The following is a 19,435-nucleotide window of genomic DNA, read 5'->3' on the forward strand; positions in this document are numbered from 1 at the left end:
ATCATGTGTGGTTTCAAACAGCATCCCAAACCTTCCAATCAGTACAGAGGATCATGTGTGGTTTCAAACAGCATCCCAAACCTTTCAATCAGTACAGAGGATCATGTGTGGTTTCAAACAGCATCCCAAACCAACCAATCCGTACAGGGGATCATGTGTGGTTTCAAACAGCATCCCAAACCTTCCAATCAGTACAGGGGAACATGTGTGGTTTCAAACAGCATCCCAAACCAACCAATCCGTACAGGGGATCATGTGTGGTTTCAAACAGCATCCCAGACCTTTCAATCAGTACAGAGGATCATGTGTGGTTTCAAACAGCATCCCAAACCTTTCATTCAGTACAGGGGATCATGTGTGGTTTCAAACAGCATCCCAAACCTTCCAGTCAGTACAGGGGATCTTGTGTGGTTTCAAACAGCATCCCAAACCAACCAATCCGTACAGGGGATCATGTGTGGTTTCAAACAGCATCCCAGACCTTTCAATCAGTACAGAGGATCATGTGTGGTTTCAAACAGCATCCCAAACCTTTCAATCAGTACAGGGGATCATGTGTGGTTTCAAACAGCATCCCAAACCTTCCAGTCAGTACAGGGGATCTTGTGTGGTTTCAAACAGCATCCCAGACCTTTCAATCAGTACAGGGGATCATGTGTGGTTTCAAACAGCATCCCAAACCTACCAATCAGTACAGAGGATCATGTGTGGTTTCAAACAGCATCCCAAACCTACCAATCAGTACAGAGGATCATGTGTGGTTTCAAACAGCATCCCAAACCTTTCAATCAGTACAGGGGATCATGTGTGGTTTCACACAGCATCCCAAACCTTTCAATCAGTACAGAGGATCTTGTGTGGTTTCAAACAGCACCCCAAACCTTTCAATCAGTACAGAGGATCATGTGTGGTTTCAAACAGCATCCCAAACCATTCAATCAGTATAAGGGATCATGTGTGGTTTCAAACAGCATCCCAAACCTTTCAATCAGTACAGGGGATCATGTGTGGTTTCAAACAGCATCCCAAACCTTTCAATCAGTACAGGGGATCATGTGTGGTTTCAAACAGCATCCCAAACCTTTCAATCAGTACAGAGGATCTTGTGTGGTTTCAAACAGCACCCCAAACCTTTCAATCAGTACAGGGATCATGTGTGGTTTCAAACAGCACCCCAAACCTTTCAATCAGTACAGGGGATCATGTGTGGTTTCAAACAGCATCCCAAACCTTCCAATCCATACAGGGGATCATGTGTGGTTTCAAACAGCATCCCAAACCTTCCAATCCGTACAGGGGATCATGTGTGGTTTCAAACAGCATCCCAAACCATTCAATCAGCACAGGGGATCATGTGTGATTTCAAACAGCATCCCAAACCTTCCAATCAGTACAGGGATCATGTGTGGTTTCAAACAGCATCCCAAACCTTCCAATCCGTACAGGGGATCATGTGTGGTTTCAAACAGCATCCCAAACCTTTCAATCAGTACAGAGGATCATGTGTGGTTTCAAACCGCATCCCAAACCTACCAATCCGTACAGGGGATCATGTGTGGTTTCAAACAGCATCCCAAACCTACCAATCCGTACAGGGGATCATGTGTGGTTTCAAACAGCATCCCAAACCTTTCAATCAGTACAGAGGATCATGTGTGGTTTCAAACCGCATCCCAAACCTACCAATCCGTACAGGGGATCATGTGTGGTTTCAAACCGCATCCCAAACCTACGAATCCGTACAGGGGATCATGTGTGGTTTCAAACAGCATCCCAAACCTTCCAATCAGTACAGGGGATCTTGTGTTGTTTCAAACAGCATCCCAGACCTTTCAATCAGTACAGGGGATCATGTGTGGTTTCAAACAGCATCCCAAACCTTCCAATCAGTACAGAGGATCATGTGTGGTTTCAAACAGCATCCCAAACCTTCCAATCAGTACAGCGGATCTTGTGTGGTTTCAAACAGCATCCCAAACCTTTCAATCAAGACAGAGGGTCTTGTGTGGTTTCAAACAGCATCCCAAACCTTTCAATCAGTACAGGGCATCTTGTGTGGTTTCAAACAGCATCCCAAACCTTTCAATCAGTACAGGGGATCATGTGTGGTTTCAAACAGCATCCCAAACCTTCCAATCAGTACAGGGGATCATGTGTGGTTTCAAACAGCATCCCAAACCTTCCAATCAGTACAGGGGATCATGTGTGGTTTCAAACAGCATCCCAAACCTTTCAATCAGTACAGGGGATCATGTGTGGTTTCAAACAGCACCCCAAACCTTCCAATCAGTACAGGGGATCTTGTGTGGTTTCAAACAGCATCCCAAACCGACCAATCCGTACAGGCGATCATGTGTGGTTTCAAACAGCACCCCAAACCTACCAATCAGTAAAGAGGATCATGTGTGGTTTCAAACAGCATCCCAAACCTACCAATCAGTACAGAGGATCATGTGTGGTTTCAAACAGCATCCCAAACCTTTCAATCAGTGCAGGGGATCATGTGTGGTTTCAAACAGCATCCCAAACCTTCCAATCAGTACAGGGGATCTTGTGTGGTTTCAAACAGCATCCCAAACCTTTCAATCAGTACAGGGGATCATGTGTGGTTTCAAACAGCATCCCAAACCTTTCAATCACTACAGAGGATCATGTGTGGTTTCAAACAGCATCCCAAACCTTTCAATCAGTACAGGGGATCATGTGTGGTTTTAAACAGCATCCCAAACCTTTCAATCAGTACAGGGGATCATGTGTGGTTTCAAACAGCATCCCAAACCTTTCAATCAGTACCGAGGATCATGTGTGGTTTCAAACAGCATCCCAAACCTTTCAATCAGTACAGCGGATCATGTGTGGTTTCAAACAGCATCCCAAACCATTCAATCAGTATAAGGGATCATGTGTGGTTTTAAACAGCATCCCAAACCTTTCAATCAGTACAGGGGATCATGTGTGGTTTCAAACAGCATCCCAAACCTTTCAATCAGTACAGGGGATCATGTGTGGTTTTAAACAGCATCCCAAACCTTTCAATCAGTGCAGGGGATCATGTGTGGTTTCAAACAGCATCCCAAACCTTTCAATCAGTGCAGGGGATCATGTGTGGTTTCAAACCGCATCCCAAACCTACGAATCCGTACAGGGGATCATGTGTGGTTTCAAACCGCATCTCAATCCTTCCAATCAGTACAGGGGAACATGTGTGGTTTCAAACAGCATCCCAAACCTTTCAATCAGTACAGAGGATCATGTGTGGTTTCAAACAGCATCCCAAACCTTTCAATCAGCACAGGGGATCATGTGTGGTTTCAAACAGCATCCCAAACCTTCCAATCAGTACAGGGGATCTTGTGTGGTTTCAAACAGCATCCCAGACCTTTCAATCAGTACAGGGGATCATGTGTGGTTTCAAACAGCATCCCAAACCTTCCAATCAGTACAGAGGATCATGTGTGGTTTCAAACAGCATCCCAAACCTTCCAATCAGTACAGAGGATCATGTGTGGTTTCAAACAGCATCCCAAACCTTTCAATCAGTACAGGGGATCATGTGTGGTTTCAAACAGCATCCCAAACCTTCCAATCAGTACAGAGGATCATGTGTGGTTTCAAACAGCATCCCAAACCTTTCAATCAGTACAGAGGATCATGTGTGGTTTCAAACAGCATCCCAAACCAACCAATCCGTACAGGGGATCATGTGTGGTTTCAAACAGCATCCCAAACCTTCCAATCAGTACAGGGGAACATGTGTGGTTTCAAACAGCATCCCAAACCAACCAATCCGTACAGGGGATCATGTGTGGTTTCAAACAGCATCCCAGACCTTTCAATCAGTACAGAGGATCATGTGTGGTTTCAAACAGCATCCCAAACCTTTCATTCAGTACAGGGGATCATGTGTGGTTTCAAACAGCATCCCAAACCTTCCAGTCAGTACAGGGGATCTTGTGTGGTTTCAAACAGCATCCCAAACCAACCAATCCGTACAGGGGATCATGTGTGGTTTCAAACAGCATCCCAGACCTTTCAATCAGTACAGAGGATCATGTGTGGTTTCAAACAGCATCCCAAACCTTTCAATCAGTACAGGGGATCATGTGTGGTTTCAAACAGCATCCCAAACCTTCCAGTCAGTACAGGGGATCTTGTGTGGTTTCAAACAGCATCCCAGACCTTTCAATCAGTACAGGGGATCATGTGTGGTTTCAAACAGCATCCCAAACCTACCAATCAGTACAGAGGATCATGTGTGGTTTCAAACAGCATCCCAAACCTACCAATCAGTACAGAGGATCATGTGTGGTTTCAAACAGCATCCCAAACCTTTCAATCAGTACAGGGGATCATGTGTGGTTTCAAACAGCATCCCAAACCTTTCAATCAGTACAGAGGATCTTGTGTGGTTTCAAACAGCACCCCAAACCTTTCAATCAGTACAGAGGATCATGTGTGGTTTCAAACAGCATCCCAAACCATTCAATCAGTATAAGGGATCATGTGTGGTTTTAAACAGCATCCCAAACCTTTCAATCAGTACAGGGGATCATGTGTGGTTTCAAACAGCATCCCAAACCTTTCAATCAGTACAGGGGATCATGTGTGCTTTCAAACAGCATCCCAAACCTTTCAATCAGTGCAGGGGATCATGTGTGGTTTCAAACAGCATCCCAAACCTTTCAATCAGTACAGGGCATCTTGTGTGGTTTCAAACAGCATCCCAAACCTTTCAATCAGTACAGGGGATCATGTGTGGTTTCAAACAGCATCCCAAACCTTCCAATCAGTACAGGGGATCATGTGTGGTTTCAAACAGCATCCCAAACCTTCCAATCAGTACAGGGGATCATGTGTGGTTTCAAACAGCATCCCAAACCTTTCAATCAGTACAGGGCATCTTGTGTGGTTTCAAACAGCATCCCAAACCTTTCAATCAGTACAGGGGATCATGTGTGGTTTCAAACAGCATCCCAAACCTTCCAATCAGTACAGGGGATCATGTGTGGTTTCAAACAGCATCCCAAACCTTCCAATCAGTACAGGGGATCATGTGTGGTTTCAAACAGCATCCCAAACCTTTCAATCAGTACAGGGGATCATGTGTGGTTTCAAACAGCACCCCAAACCTTCCAATCAGTACAGGGGATCTTGTGTGGTTTCAAACAGCATCCCAAACCTACCAATCCGTACAGGCGATCATGTGTGGTTTCAAACAGCACCCCAAACCTACCAATCAGTAAAGAGGATCATGTGTGGTTTCAAACAGCATCCCAAACCTACCAATCAGTACAGAGGATCATGTGTGGTTTCAAACAGCATCCCAAACCTTTCAATCAGTGCAGGGGATCATGTGTGGTTTCAAACAGCATCCCAAACCTTCCAATCAGTACAGGGGATCTTGTGTGGTTTCAAACAGCATCCCAAACCTTTCAATCAGTACAGGGGATCATGTGTGGTTTCAAACAGCATCCCAAACCTTTCAATCACTACAGAGGATCATGTGTGGTTTCAAACAGCATCCCAAACCTTTCAATCAGTACAGAGGATCATGTGTGGTTTCAAACAGCATCCCAAACCTTTCAATCAGTACAGGGGATCATGTGTGGTTTCAAACAGCATCCCAAACCTTTCAATCAGTACCGAGGATCATGTGTGGTTTCAAACAGCATCCCAAACCTTTCAATCAGTACAGGGGATCATGTGTGGTTTCAAACAGCATCCCAAACCATTCAATCAGTATAAGGGATCATGTGTGGTTTTAAACAGCATCCCAAACCTTTCAATCAGTACAGGGGATCATGTGTGGTTTTAAACAGCATCCCAAACCTTTCAATCAGTGCAGGGGATCATGTGTGGTTTCAAACAGCATCCCAAACCTTTCAATCAGTGCAGGGGATCATGTGTGGTTTCAAACCGCATCCCAAACCTACGAATCCGTACAGGGGATCATGTGTGGTTTCAAACCGCATCTCAATCCTTCCAATCAGTACAGGGGAACATGTGTGGTTTCAAACAGCATCCCAAACCTTTCAATCAGTACAGAGGATCATGTGTGGTTTCAAACAGCATCCCAAACCTTTCAATCAGTACAGGGGATCATGTGTGGTTTCAAACAGCATCCCAAACCTTCCAATCAGTACAGAGGATCATGTGTGGTTTCAAACAGCATCCCAAACCTTCCAATCAGTACAGAGGATCATGTGTGGTTTCAAACAGCATCCCAAACCTTTCAATCAGTACAGGGGATCATGTGTGGTTTCAAACAGCATCCCAAACCTTCCAATCAGTACAGAGGATCATGTGTGGTTTCAAACAGCATCCCAAACCTTTCAATCAGTACAGAGGATCATGTGTGGTTTCAAACAGCATCCCAAACCTTCCAATCAGTACAGGGGATCTTGTGTGGTTTCAAACAGCATCCCAGACCTTTCAATCAGTACAGGGGATCATGTGTGGTTTCAAACAGCATCCCAAACCTTCCAATCAGTACAGAGGATCATGTGTGGTTTCAAACAGCATCCCAAACCTTCCAATCAGTACAGAGGATCATGTGTGGTTTCAAACAGCATCCCAAACCTTTCAATCAGTACAGGGGATCATGTGTGGTTTCAAACAGCATCCCAAACCTTCCAATCAGTACAGAGGATCATGTGTGGTTTCAAACAGCATCCCAAACCTTTCAATCAGTACAGAGGATCATGTGTGGTTTCAAACAGCATCCCAAACCTTCCAATCCGTACAGGGGATCATGTGTGGTTTCAAACAGCATCTCAAACCTTCCAATCAGTACAGCGGATCATGTGTGGTTTCAAACAGCACCCCAAACCTTCCAATCAGTACCGGGGGTCATGTGTGGTTTCAAACAGCATCCCAAACCAACCAATCCGTACAGGGGATCATGTGTGGTTTCAAACAGCATCCCAGACCTTTCAATCAGTTCAGAGGATCATGTGTGGTTTCAAACAGCATCCCAAACCTTTCATTCAGTACAGGGGATCATGTGTGGTTTCAAACAGCATCCCAAACCTTCCAGTCAGTACAGGGGATCTTGTGTGGTTTCAAACAGCATCCCAAACCAACCAATCCGTACAGGGGATCATGTGTGGTTTCAAACAGCATCCCAGACCTTTCAATCAGTACAGAGGATCATGTGTGGTTTCAAACAGCATCCCAAACCTTTCAATCAGTACAGGGGATCATGTGTGGTTTCAAACAGCATCCCAAACCTTCCAGTCAGTACAGGGGATCTTGTGTGGTTTCAAACAGCATCCCAGACCTTTCAATCAGTACAGGGGATCATGTGTGGTTTCAAACAGCATCCCAAACCTACCAATCAGTACAGAGGATCATGTGTGGTTTCAAACAGCATCCCAAACCTACCAATCAGTACAGAGGATCATGTGTGGTTTCAAACAGCATCCCAAACCTTTCAATCAGTACAGGGGATCATGTGTGGTTTCAAACAGCATCCCAAACCTTTCAATCAGTACAGGGGATCATGTGTGGTTTCAAACAGCATCCCAAACCTTTCAATCAGTACAGAGGATCTTGTGTGGTTTCAAACAGCACCCCAAACCTTTCAATCAGTACAGAGGATCATGTGTGGTTTCAAACAGCATCCCAAACCATTCAATCAGTATAAGGGATCATGTGTGGTTTTAAACAGCATCCCAAACCTTCCAATCAGTACAGGGGATCATGTGTGGTTTCAAACAGCATCCCAAACCTTCCAATCAGTACAGGGGATCATGTGTGGTTTCAAACAGCATCCCAAACCTTTCAATCAGTACAGGGGATCATGTGTGGTTTCAAACAGCATCCCAAACCTTTCAATCACTACAGAGGATCATGTGTGGTTTCAAACAGCATCCCAAACCTTTCAGTCAGTACCGAGGATCATGTGTGGTTTCAAACAGCATCCCAAACCATTCAATCAGTATAAGGGATCATGTGTGGTTTTAAACAGCATCCCAAACCTTTCAATCAGTACAGGGGATCATGTGTGGTTTCAAACAGCATCCCAAACCTTTCAATCAGTACAGGGGATCATGTGTGGTTTTAAACAGCATCCCAAACCTTTCAATCAGTGCAGGGGATCATGTGTGGTTTCAAACAGCATCCCAAACCTTTCAATCAGTGCAGGGGATCATGTGTGGTTTCAAACCGCATCCCAAACCTACGAATCCGTACAGGGGATCATGTGTGGTTTCAAACCGCATCTCAATCCTTCCAATCAGTACAGGGGAACATGTGTGGTTTCAAACAGCATCCCAAACCTTTCAATCAGTACAGGGGATCATGTGTGGTTTCAAACAGCATCCCAAACCTTTCAATCAGTACAGGGGATCATGTGTGGTTTCAAACAGCATCCCAAACCTTCCAATCAGTACAGAGGATCTTGTGTGGTTTCAAACAGCATCCCAGACCTTTCAATCAGTACAGGGGATCATGTGTGGTTTCAAACAGCATCCCAAACCTTCCAATCAGTACAGAGGATCATGTGTGGTTTCAAACAGCATCCCAAACCTTCCAATCAGTACAGAGGATCATGTGTGGTTTCAAACAGCATCCCAAACCTTTCAATCAGTACAGGGGATCATGTGTGGTTTCAAACAGCATCCCAAACCTTCCAATCAGTACAGAGGATCATGTGTGGTTTCAAACAGCATCCCAAACCTTTCAATCAGTACAGAGGATCATGTGTGGTTTCAAACAGCATCCCAAACCAACCAATCCGTACAGGGGATCATGTGTGGTTTCAAACAGCATCTCAAACCTTCCAATCAGTACAGCGGATCATGTGTGGTTTCAAACAGCATCCCAAACCTTCCAATCAGTACAGGGGATCATGTGTGGTTTCAAACAGCATCCCAGACCTTTCAATCAGTACAGAGGATCATGTGTGGTTTCAAACAGCATCCCAAACCTTTCAATCAGTACAGGGGATCATGTGTGGTTTCAAACAGCATCCCAAACCTTCCAGTCAGTACAGGGGATCTTGTGTGGTTTCAAACAGCATCCCAGACCTTTCAATCAGTACAGAGGATCATGTGTGGTTTCAAACAGCATCCCAAACCTACCAATCAGTACAGAGGATCATGTGTGGTTTCAAACAGCATCCCAAACCTACCAATCAGTACAGAGGATCATGTGTGGTTTCAAACAGCATCCCAAACCTTTCAATCAGTACAGGGGATCATGTGTGGGTTTAAACAGCATCCCAAACCTTCCAATCAGTACAGGGGATCATGTGTGGTTTTAAACAGCATCCCAAACCTTTCAATCAGTACAGGGGATCATGTGTGGTTTTAAACAGCATCCCAAACCTTTCAATCAGTACAGGGGATCTTATGTGGTTTTAAACAGCATCCCAAACCTTTCAATCAGTACAGGGGATCATGTGTGGTTTTAAACAGCATCCCAAACCTTTCAATCAGTACAGGGGATCATGTGTGGTTTTAAACAGCATCCCAAACCTTTCAATCAGTACAGGGGATCATGTGTGGTTTTAAACAGCATCCCAAACCTTTCAATCAGTACAGGGGATCATGTGTGGTTTCAAACAGCATCCCAAACCTTTCAATCAGTACAGGGGATCACGTGTGGTTTTAAACAGCATCCCAAACCTTTCAATCAGTACAGAGGATCATGTGTGGTTTCAAACAGCATCCCAAACCTTTCAATCCGTCCAGGGGATCATGTGTGGTTTTAAACAGTATCCCAAAACCTTTCAATCAGTACAGGGGATCATGTGTGGTTTCAAACAGCATCCAAAACCTTTCAATCAGTGCAGGGGATCATGTGTGGTTTCAAACAGCATCCCAAACCTTCCAATCAGTACAGGGATCTTGTGTGGTTTCAAACAGCATCCCAAACCTTTCAATCAGTGCAGGGGATCATGTGTGGTTTTAAACAGCATCCCAAACCTTTCAATCAGTACAGGGGATCATGTGTGGTTTTAAACAGCATCCCAAACCAAATCAATCACAAACCTTTCAATTGTGTGGTTTCAAACAGCATCCCAAACCTTTCAATCAGTACAGAGAATCATGTGTGGTTTTAAACAGCATCCCAAACCTTTCAATCAGTACAGGGGATCATGTGTGGTTTTAAAGAGCATCCCAAACCTTTCAATCAGTACAGGGGATCATGTGTGGTTTCAAACAGCATCCCAAACCTTTCAGTCAGTACAGGGGATCATGTGTGGTTTCAAACAGCATCCCAAACCTTCCAATCAGTACAGAGGATCATGTGTGGTTTCAAACAGCATCCCGAACCTTTCAATCAGTACAGGGGATCATGTGTGGATTCAAACAGCATCCCAAACCTTCCAATCAGTACAGAGGATCATGTGTGGTTTCAAACAGCATCCCAAACCTTTCAATCAGTGCAGGGGATCATGTGTGGTTTCAAACAGCATCCGAAACCTTCCAATCAGTACAGGGGATCATGTGTGGTTTCAAACAGCATCCCAAACCTTCCAATCAGTACAGAGGATCATGTGTGGTTTCAAACAGCATCCCAAACCTTTCAATCAGTGCAGGGGATCATGTGTGGTTTCAAACAGCATCCCAAACCTTTCAATCAGTGCAGGGGATCATGTGTGGTTTCAAACAGCATCCCAAACCTTCCAATCAGTACAGAGGATCATGTGTGGTTTCAAACAGCATCCCAAACCTTTCAATCAGTACAGAGGATCATGTGTGGTTTCAAACAGCATGCCAAACCTTCCAATCAGTACAGCGGATCATGTGTGGTTTCATACAGCATCCGAAACCTTCCAATCAGTACAGAGGATCATGTGTGGTTTCAAACAGCATCCCAAACCTTTCAATCAGTACAGGGGATCTTGTGTGGTTTCAAACAGCATCCCAAACCTTCCAATCAGTACAGAGGATCATGTGTGGTTTCAAACAGCATCCCAAACCTTCCAATCAGTACAGAGGATCATGTGTGGTTTCAAACAGCATCCCAAACCTTTCAATCAGTACAGAGGATCATGTGTGGTTTCAAACAGCATCCCAAACCTTCCAATCAGTACAGAGGATCATGTGTGGTTTCAAACAGCATCCCAAACCTTCCAATCAGTACAGGGGATCTTGTGTGGTTTCAAACAGCATCCCAAACCTTCCAATCAGTACAGGGGATCTTTTGTGGTTTCAAACAGCATCCCAAACCTTCCAATCAGTACAGAGGATCATGTGTGGTTTCAAACAGCATCCCAAACCTTCCAATCAGTACAGGGGATCTTGTGTGGTTTCAAACAGCATCCCAAACCTTCCAATCAGTACAGGGGATCATGTGTGGTTTCAAACAGCATCCCAAACCTTTCAATCAGTACAGGGGATCATGTGTGGTTTCAAACAGCATCCCAAACCTTCCAATCAGTACAGGGGATCTTGTGTGGTTTCAAACAGCATCCCAAACCTTCCAATCAGTACAGGGGATCTTTTGTGGTTTCAAACAGCATCCCAAACCTTCCAATCAGTACAGAGGATCATGTGTGGTTTCAAACAGCATCCCAAACCTTCCAATCAGTACAGGGGATCATGTGTGGTTTCAAACAGCATCCCAAACCTTCCAATCAGTACAGGGGATCATGTGTGGTTTCAAACAGCATCCCAAACCTTCCAATCAGTACAGGGGATCATGTGTGGTTTCAAACAGCATCCCAAACCTTCCAATCAGTACAGGGGATCATGTGTGGTTTCAAACAGCATCCCAAACCTTTCAATCAGTACAGGGGATCATGTGTGGTTTCAAACAGCATCCCAAACCTACCAATCAGTACAGGGGATCATGTGTGGTTTGTCGTTGTTAGTGACCTGGTTTTAATGATTATTAGCAGGATCACAGTTGAAAAGCTTGCAGTGAAGATCAATAAACCTAATCGTTCATCAATACACACGAGGTCACAGCATCACTCTCATGTGAGTACATTTTGACCAACACCTTGAGGTTTCACATGTTAGTTACAAGAAAACAATACATCGTTAAAATGACATTCATGTTTTTCAAGTTAATAGGTAAGTTGTTTGTGCAAGTTAAATGAATGCCTAGTTGTCACTTTGGGTTTACAGATATTGGCAAGTTATGACAATAATACAAATACATAAGTAATAACGAACATTTGTTGTAATAATGTTTGTTCAGCGCATTGAAACAGGTAACAAATTATGTGGATCCAATAGCAAAGGTGGGAATCAACACAAAAACGGTTCATATGAAGACACGTGAAAAAGGAGTGAATTTCGCCCAAATACTCAATGTCACCACCGTACACCCATAGAGTTGTTTTGTGCAACAACACATCAGACCGTTGACATACCTGTCAGTTGAAATCCCACAGGGAATCATTCTGGATAATACAACTACCTCTGATCAAAGAGGGCAAGCTAGTGCAGCGACTTTTGCTACAAAGTAATTCTTAGCAATCAACCACCAATGTGTGACACACACCACCCGCTGGTGGAGAACCTTATAATGTAATCAGACGAACAAGAAGCCATCCAGGGACAACTGCTTCACCAGTTGGGAATTTTCATTTGCATCATTCTGAATCCAAAACATTTCCTTATTTGGTCGATATACATCATCACATCATCACATCACAACTGCACCTGTTTTTATCCTTGGATAACCACCCGTGTGATTCAGTATCTCTATGATACAAGCAATAGCTATTTAGCCATATGAGCATTGAACTGGGTTCTAATGAGGAAGCAGGTTCTAACAAAGTGGGTTCTAACAAGGAACAACGTTCCAGCATGAAACCGGGTTCCAATGAGGAACAGCGTTCTAGCATGGAATCAGGTTCTAACGAGGAACAGCGTTCTAACATGAAACTGGGTTCCAAAGCAGGTTCAACAGCGTTCTAGCATGGAACCAGGTTCTAAAGAGGAACAGCGTTCTAGCATGGAGCCGGGTTCTAAAGCAGGTTCAACAGCGTTCTAGCATGGAGCCGGGTCCTAAAGCAGGTTCAACAGCGTTCTAGCATGGAGCCGGGTTCTAACGAAGAACAGCGTTCTCGCATGGAGCCGGGGTCTAAAGCAGGTTCAACAGCGTTCTAGCATGGAGCCGGGTCCGAACGAGGAACAGCGTTCTAGCATGGAGCCGGGTTCTAAAGCAGGTTCAACAGCGTTCTAGCATGGAACCAGGTTCTAACGAAGAACAGCGTTCTCGCATGAAACCGGGTTCTAAAGAGGAACAGCGTTCTAGCATGGAGCCGGGTTCTAAAGCAGGTTCAACAGCGTTCTAGCATGGAGCCGGGTCCTAAAGCAGGTTCAACAGCGTTCTAGCATGGAGCCGGGTTCTAAAGAGGAACAGCGTTCTCGCATGGAGCCGGGGTCTAAAGCAGGTTCAACAGCGTTCTAGCATGGAGCCGGGTCCGAACGAGGAACAGCGTTCTAGCATGGAGCCGGGTTCTAAAGCAGGTTCAACAGCGTTCTAGCATGGAACCAGGTTCTAACGAAGAACAGCGTTCTCGCATGAAACCGGGTTCTAAAGAGGAACAGCGTTCTAGCATGGAGCCGGGTCCTAAAGCAGGTTCAGCAGCGTTCTAGCATGGAGCCAGGTTCTAAAGCAGGTTCAACAGCGTTCTAGCATGGAGCCGGGTTCTAAAGCAGGTTCAACAGCATTCTCGCATGGAGCCGGGTTCTAAAGCAGGTTCAACAGCGTTCTAGCATGGAGCCTGGTTCTAACGAGGAACAGCGTTCTAGCATGGAGCCGGGTTCTAAAGAGGAACAGCGTTCTAGCATGGAGCCGGGTTCTAAAGAGGAACAGCGTTCTAGCATGGAGCCGGGTTCTAACGAGGAACAGCGTTCTAACATGAAACTGGGTTCCAAAGCAGGTTCAACAGCGTTCTAGCATGGAACCAGGTTCTAAAGAGGAACAGCATTCTCGCATGGAGCCGGGTTCTAAAGCAGGTTCAACAGCGTTCTAGCATGGAGCCTGGTTCTAACGAGGAACAGCGTTCTAGCATGGAGCCGGGTTCTAACGAGGAACAGCGTTCTAGCATGGAGCCGGGTTCTAACGAGGAACAGCATTCTAGCATGGAGCCGGGTTCTAACGAGGAACAGCGTTCTAGCATGGAGCCGGGTTCTAAAGAGGAACAGCGTTCTAGCATGGAGCCGGGTTCTAACGAGGAACAGCGTTCTAGCATGGAGCCGGGTTCTAAAGAGGAACAGCGTTCTAGCATGGAGCCGGGTTCTAAAGCAGGTTCAACAGCGTTCTAGCATGGAGCCGGGTTCTAAAGCAGGTTCAACAGCGTTCTAGCATGGAGCCGGGTTCTAACGAGGAACAGCGTTCTAGCATGGAGCCGGGTTCTAACGAGGAACAGCGTTCTAGCATGGAGCCGGGTTCTAACGAGGAACAGCGTTCTAGCATGGAGCCGGGTTCTAACGAGGAACAGCGTTCTAGCATGGAGCCGGGTTCTAACGAGGAACAGCGTTCTAGCATGGAGCCGGGTTCTAAAGAGGAACAGCGTTCTAGCATGGAGCCGGGTTCTAAAGCAGGTTCAACAGCGTTCTAGCATGGAGCCGGGTTCTAAAGCAGGTTCAACAGCGTTCTAGCATGGAGCCGGGTTCTAACGAGGAACAGCGTTCTAGCATGGAGCCGGGTTCTAACGAGGAACAGCGTTCTAGCATGGAGCCGGGTTCTAACGAGGAACAGCGTTCTAGCATGGAGCCGGGTTCTAACGAGGAACAGCGTTCTAGCATGGAGCCGGGTTCTAACGAGGAACAGCGTTCTAGCATGGAGCCGGGTTCTAACGAGGAACAGCGTTCTAGCATGGAGCCGGGTTCTAACGAGGAACAGCGTTCTAGCATGGAGCCGGGTTCTAACGAGGAACAGCGTTCTAGCATGGAGCCGGGTTCTAACGAGGAACAGCGCTCTAGCATGGAGCCGGGTTCTAACGAGGAACAGCGTTCTAGCATGGAGCCGGGTTCTAACGAGGAACAGCGTTCTAGCATGGAGCCGGGTTCTAAAGCAGGTTCAACAGCAGTGCAGCAGTCCCTGGATGTCTTTAAAAAAAAAATCTGACTGCATACTAAGGTTACCCATCTTTGTGTGGTGGATGGTGGTGAATGTGGCACATCTGAGTGGTTGGTTGGTGAGAGTTTTGAATATAAAAGTGGTTGCAAGTAGCTTTCCTTTTTGAGGAGAGACAATCTGCATCCAAAGCGATTGGTGTAGCTACCTACACCTTGTGTAAACAATGATGCGTGGCAGCATCTGGAATAGAAAATATTATGTACGAAATGGTAAAAATGTAATATTTATCATAAAGGTACTTTCTCTCCCTACGTGAGGATACACGAAGAGATCGTTTTGATGAATGGATATCGTGCGCTGTTGATGAAGCACCGTATGGAGCACAAGCCGAGAGCAGCAGATGCAGCCAAAGCGCCGTGCCCCGGCGGCATCCCCGGATCATGGAAAGGGTGCACACAAACAGAGATGACTGCATGCCGCAATAAGTCGGACACAGCTGCACACAAGTCCTGATAAAACAGGAAAATGTAAAATCAGAAACTCAAATCAGAGTTGGGTTCATAGAAAGTTTCCAGCAAATAATTCGCTAATCGTTGCCCTTGTCCGGCATTATTGTTAGGCGGGCGGCCAGTAGCCGGGCCTGGCGGGTCGGTGTGGAGGAGGCCGCAGGCTGTCCCAGCGGCTCGCCCTGCGCTGTCTTGACCGGACAACAAAGAGCAGAGGAGACGTCTATGCTTTCTTCTGCCTGGCGGAGCGACGCGTCGAGGCGACGAGCCTCGCTGGCGAAGGCCTTGGTGTCCGCTCGGCGGGCCAACGAGGCGAGAGAGCGGCCAAGGTCCCGACGCAAGTTGGCAGCCTCTCGCCCAGCCTTGACCGAACGAGCCACGAACGCCTGCTTGCCTCTCAGCTCCAGCCGTAGCTGCTCCTTCAAGGTTTCCAGCTGAGGGCAAAGAAGTGTTGGATATTGGATTAGAGTCAGGGTTCACACCACTGTTGGGTAAAGCAAGGGTAGCAGGACATGCAGAGGGGGGTTTGGCTGCGAGGAATGAACGAACAGGTGATGATTGTGTGGCATAAGAGACTGGAGGTGCAGCTACACCTTTAAAATCCCACAACATGAGGAAGCTTTGAAACATGTAAAACAAACAAAATATACTGGTGTGCTCGATGTGCAGAAAGTTCTGCTTAAAGGCAAACTATTTATTACATATGCAAATAACAACAGAATGGTTACCCCCATGTGCAATATGTCGATGGCCTTGTACATAATTTGCCTATTCTTGTTATTAATGTGACGTTTCATCATGAACTTTTGTCGTTCATTAAAAATGAAGCAAAATAAAAGTCAGTCCTGAATTATATCACTGCCATAAGTTATTGAGACAAGTAAGAAAATCACCACTTAAGCAGAGAGGTAACTAAGAGGGGGGAGGGGGGGCGAGGGGAAGGGCAGGATTAGCCGGCCATGGTTGGTCCACCTGCTCCTCGAGGCCACGTATTCTCTGTCTGTGTGCACGGTCATGAGACATATGAAGGTCCCCGGCTGCACGCTCGCCCTCGCGACGCCATTTTGCCTCCAGGTCCTTGTTCTGCTCTGCATGATGTCGCTCCATTCCCACCAACTGTTCCTGAATTGAGCCACGATGAACCAGCAGCAGAAGTATGCTCCTTTGTGTGTATAAACATTCACTCACAATACCCACATCATTAGACGAAGGACTACAGAAGAGCATGAAATGAGCATTGGGTAAAACACCAGTACGGTACGTCACATATTATTTTAATATATATTGTTGCGGATATGGGATTTGCATCCATCCATATCCGCTTGTAAATATTCCCCTATTTCCTCAATACTTCCCAACTATCCCCAATCCCCCATTCCCTAGTCCCATTTTCTGTAAACAACACTCTGTAGACCCGACCTCCCCCTATTTCCCCCCATTAAATGTCGCATCCAGGTTCACCGCATCTCATGTAAGACAACTATAGGACATCTTGCTAGTTATTCTTAGTCTATGTCAGTTAAGGACTCGTTTCCATTAATTCTGACCCTTCGTTGCACCAGAATGTGATTGTATGGCACCGTTAGGAAGTTTAGGACCTCCCAATACCTCCCCGCAGCTCTTCCTCACGGTTCAGCAACAACAACAACAACAACAGCAACGGCGGCGGCATGCACAGGGAGTGCGCGTCCTCACTCCGGCTTGGTTGGTAGGGGGTGTTGGGAGGGCATGAGGCCTTCCCAGCGAGCCGCCATCGAACATGTGCTCGACGGGGTTACCAAATAGGGGCTCCCTGTCAGCTCCTCGTCAAGGGCGGAGCCCGGTAACCCCCGCACCCAATGGAAGCGGCGGACCGGTCCCATCTGGGGCGGAGCCAACCAGCCGAGGGCGTGTCACTCCCCGCTGAGCATGCGCAGCCGAGGGAGTGGTGACGTCAGATGCGCGCTGAGCTTGGAGAAAGAAAGACGCCACCTCCGAGCGCTGTGACACCTCCCCGCATCTCTGGACTGGACCGTGCTTTATCCTGTCCCTGAGCCAAGGTGCACCTTGTGCTATCGACTGCCTGTCCCTTCCTGCCATCAATCCCTGTGTAAGTCAGCCTTGTTCCGTTTGTCTGTGGTCTGTCTGGGATAAGATAAGATTGTATTTAAGTGCCCATCTCTTCTGTGTCTTTTACCTCACTCTACCTTGTAATCTACCCCTTTTCTCCACCACTAATTATACCCTCCTCCGGAGGTCTTGAGAACTGTACCCCTTGCGTCGTTTCATTTATCCCAGTCGTTGTGTCCTTTCCAATCATTGATTTAGCGTAGCGCGATTTGGCCAACGTTCGGGTGGAATCGGGTGAGTTGGGGAAGAATCGGGGGAACTGTTAGGTCGCGGCAATACCACCGCTCGGTAAATAACATCTAATCCGCGATCCGTAACAATATATATGATTGAGTAACAGTTAGACGGTGTATTGGTATCATGTGTGTTTATCATTTGATGTGGAATTCATTGTTTATTTTATATGACTGTGTAATGCTTGTTGAGTCGAGATGTTTATTATAAAGTTCCGGCCTTGCTGCACGTGGACGTTACATCATCGACAGTTCCTCCGTCCAGTTTATCAAAGCTAAGTTTTCCGGACCAGATATGTTGTGTTTTACTGTTTTATTTGCGTTCCTGTTTTGCTACTCGTGTTCTTCGTCCAATTTTCTGTGCCAAATGGGATATTGTTGTGTTCCATCATCGAGTTTGTGTCCCTGCTAAAGGTCTGGCCTACTCGTGCTAGTCGGATTGTTGCTTCTGCCTCCATTTTCACTCCTTTTATCCCAGATATTGTTACTTATGATCCTCTGGTTAATAATTTTCTCCTCCTCATTCAAATACAAGTACTACAAGACTCTTCCTTCACGACAAAAAACAACAACATCATCATCAGAAAAAACTGAAGTCCACCTCCCATGCTGAGTTACTCCTTCATTCCCGATCCTTTCTCCTTTTCAATATCCGCAAAAACTGAATCTTCACTGAATAAAACATCTCTTCCTTTAAAAGGTCTATTGAAGCGCGGTGCTACGCGCGCTACTTGTTTAGCAAGGAGGAAGCGGACAACGCGGTAAGTTAAAAGAGTCTTTATTGCAAGAGCTCCACTGTAGCACTGGAGCGCTCCGGGCTGCGCACCCGGTGTATATCCCGAGGCCACGCCTACCCCTCGGGCGTGGCCGCCGCCCACTTGGTGCGCGGAATGATGCCATCACGCCAGTGAGCTTTCGTGTCCGCCACACGCGCCCCCCCAGAATTCCCGCGCACCTGGAGGGCCAGTTTGCGGGGCAAACGGATGACCCGGCCGAAGCGCCCTCTGGCGACTGGCGGCGTCCGGGGTGCAGGGATGCCAGCTGGGATGCCTCTGGCTGCACCCGGGATGGGTGCAGGACCGGGGGGCGGCGTGCCGGCGGGGCTGGGCGGTGCCAGGGGTCCGCCCGCAGGGGGGCGGCCTCGACGCGGTGGGCCGGCTTGAGGCGATCCACTGAGACGCGGTCGGGAGTACCGCCGATGTCCAAGGTGAAATGTTTCACCCCGGTCTCCAGCACGCAGAAAGGCCCGTCGTACGGGGGCCGCAGTGGTGTCCGGTGGGCGTCGTGCCGGACGAAGACATACTCCGCGGTGCGAAGCTCCGGGGCGACGTGCGTAGGTGGGTGCCCGTGGTGCGCCGTCGTCACCGGGGCGAACCTCCGGGCGGTCTCCTGCAGTGCGGAGCGCTCCTGCGCCGCGGACCATGGTGCCGTGGGGTCGGGGAGGAACTCGCCCGGCACCCGCAGCGGTTGTCCGAAGACCAACTCCGCCGCGGATGCGCGCAGGTCGTCCTTGGGCGCCGTCCGGAGGCCCAGCAGGACCCAGGGGAGCCTGTCGACCCAGCCGCCGTCGCTGAGGGTGGCTCGGAGCGCGGC

General features: G+C 47.2%; 1 protein-coding gene across 1 annotated transcript in view; it reads right to left on the reverse strand.

The window, feature by feature from the left end:
• Positions 1–11,805: 11,805 nt before the first annotated feature.
• Positions 11,806–19,435, reverse strand: part of CROCC (ciliary rootlet coiled-coil, rootletin) — a 113,188-nt gene continuing 105,558 nt past the window's right edge. The window contains exons 35-36 of the mRNA XM_068107260.2: positions 16,473–16,622; positions 11,806–15,934 (exon numbers count right to left, since the gene is read on the reverse strand). Coding sequence (XP_067963361.2) covers positions 15,581–15,934; positions 16,473–16,622 — 504 coding nt within the window. The 3' untranslated portion in view covers positions 11,806–15,580. The remainder of the gene's footprint in view (positions 15,935–16,472; positions 16,623–19,435) is intronic.

The sequence above is a fragment of the Myxine glutinosa genome, chromosome 2, assembly GCF_964187855.1.
Source record: "Myxine glutinosa chromosome 2, kmMyxGlut1.1, whole genome shotgun sequence".
In the NCBI taxonomy this organism is placed as follows: Eukaryota; Metazoa; Chordata; class Myxini; order Myxiniformes; family Myxinidae; genus Myxine; species Myxine glutinosa.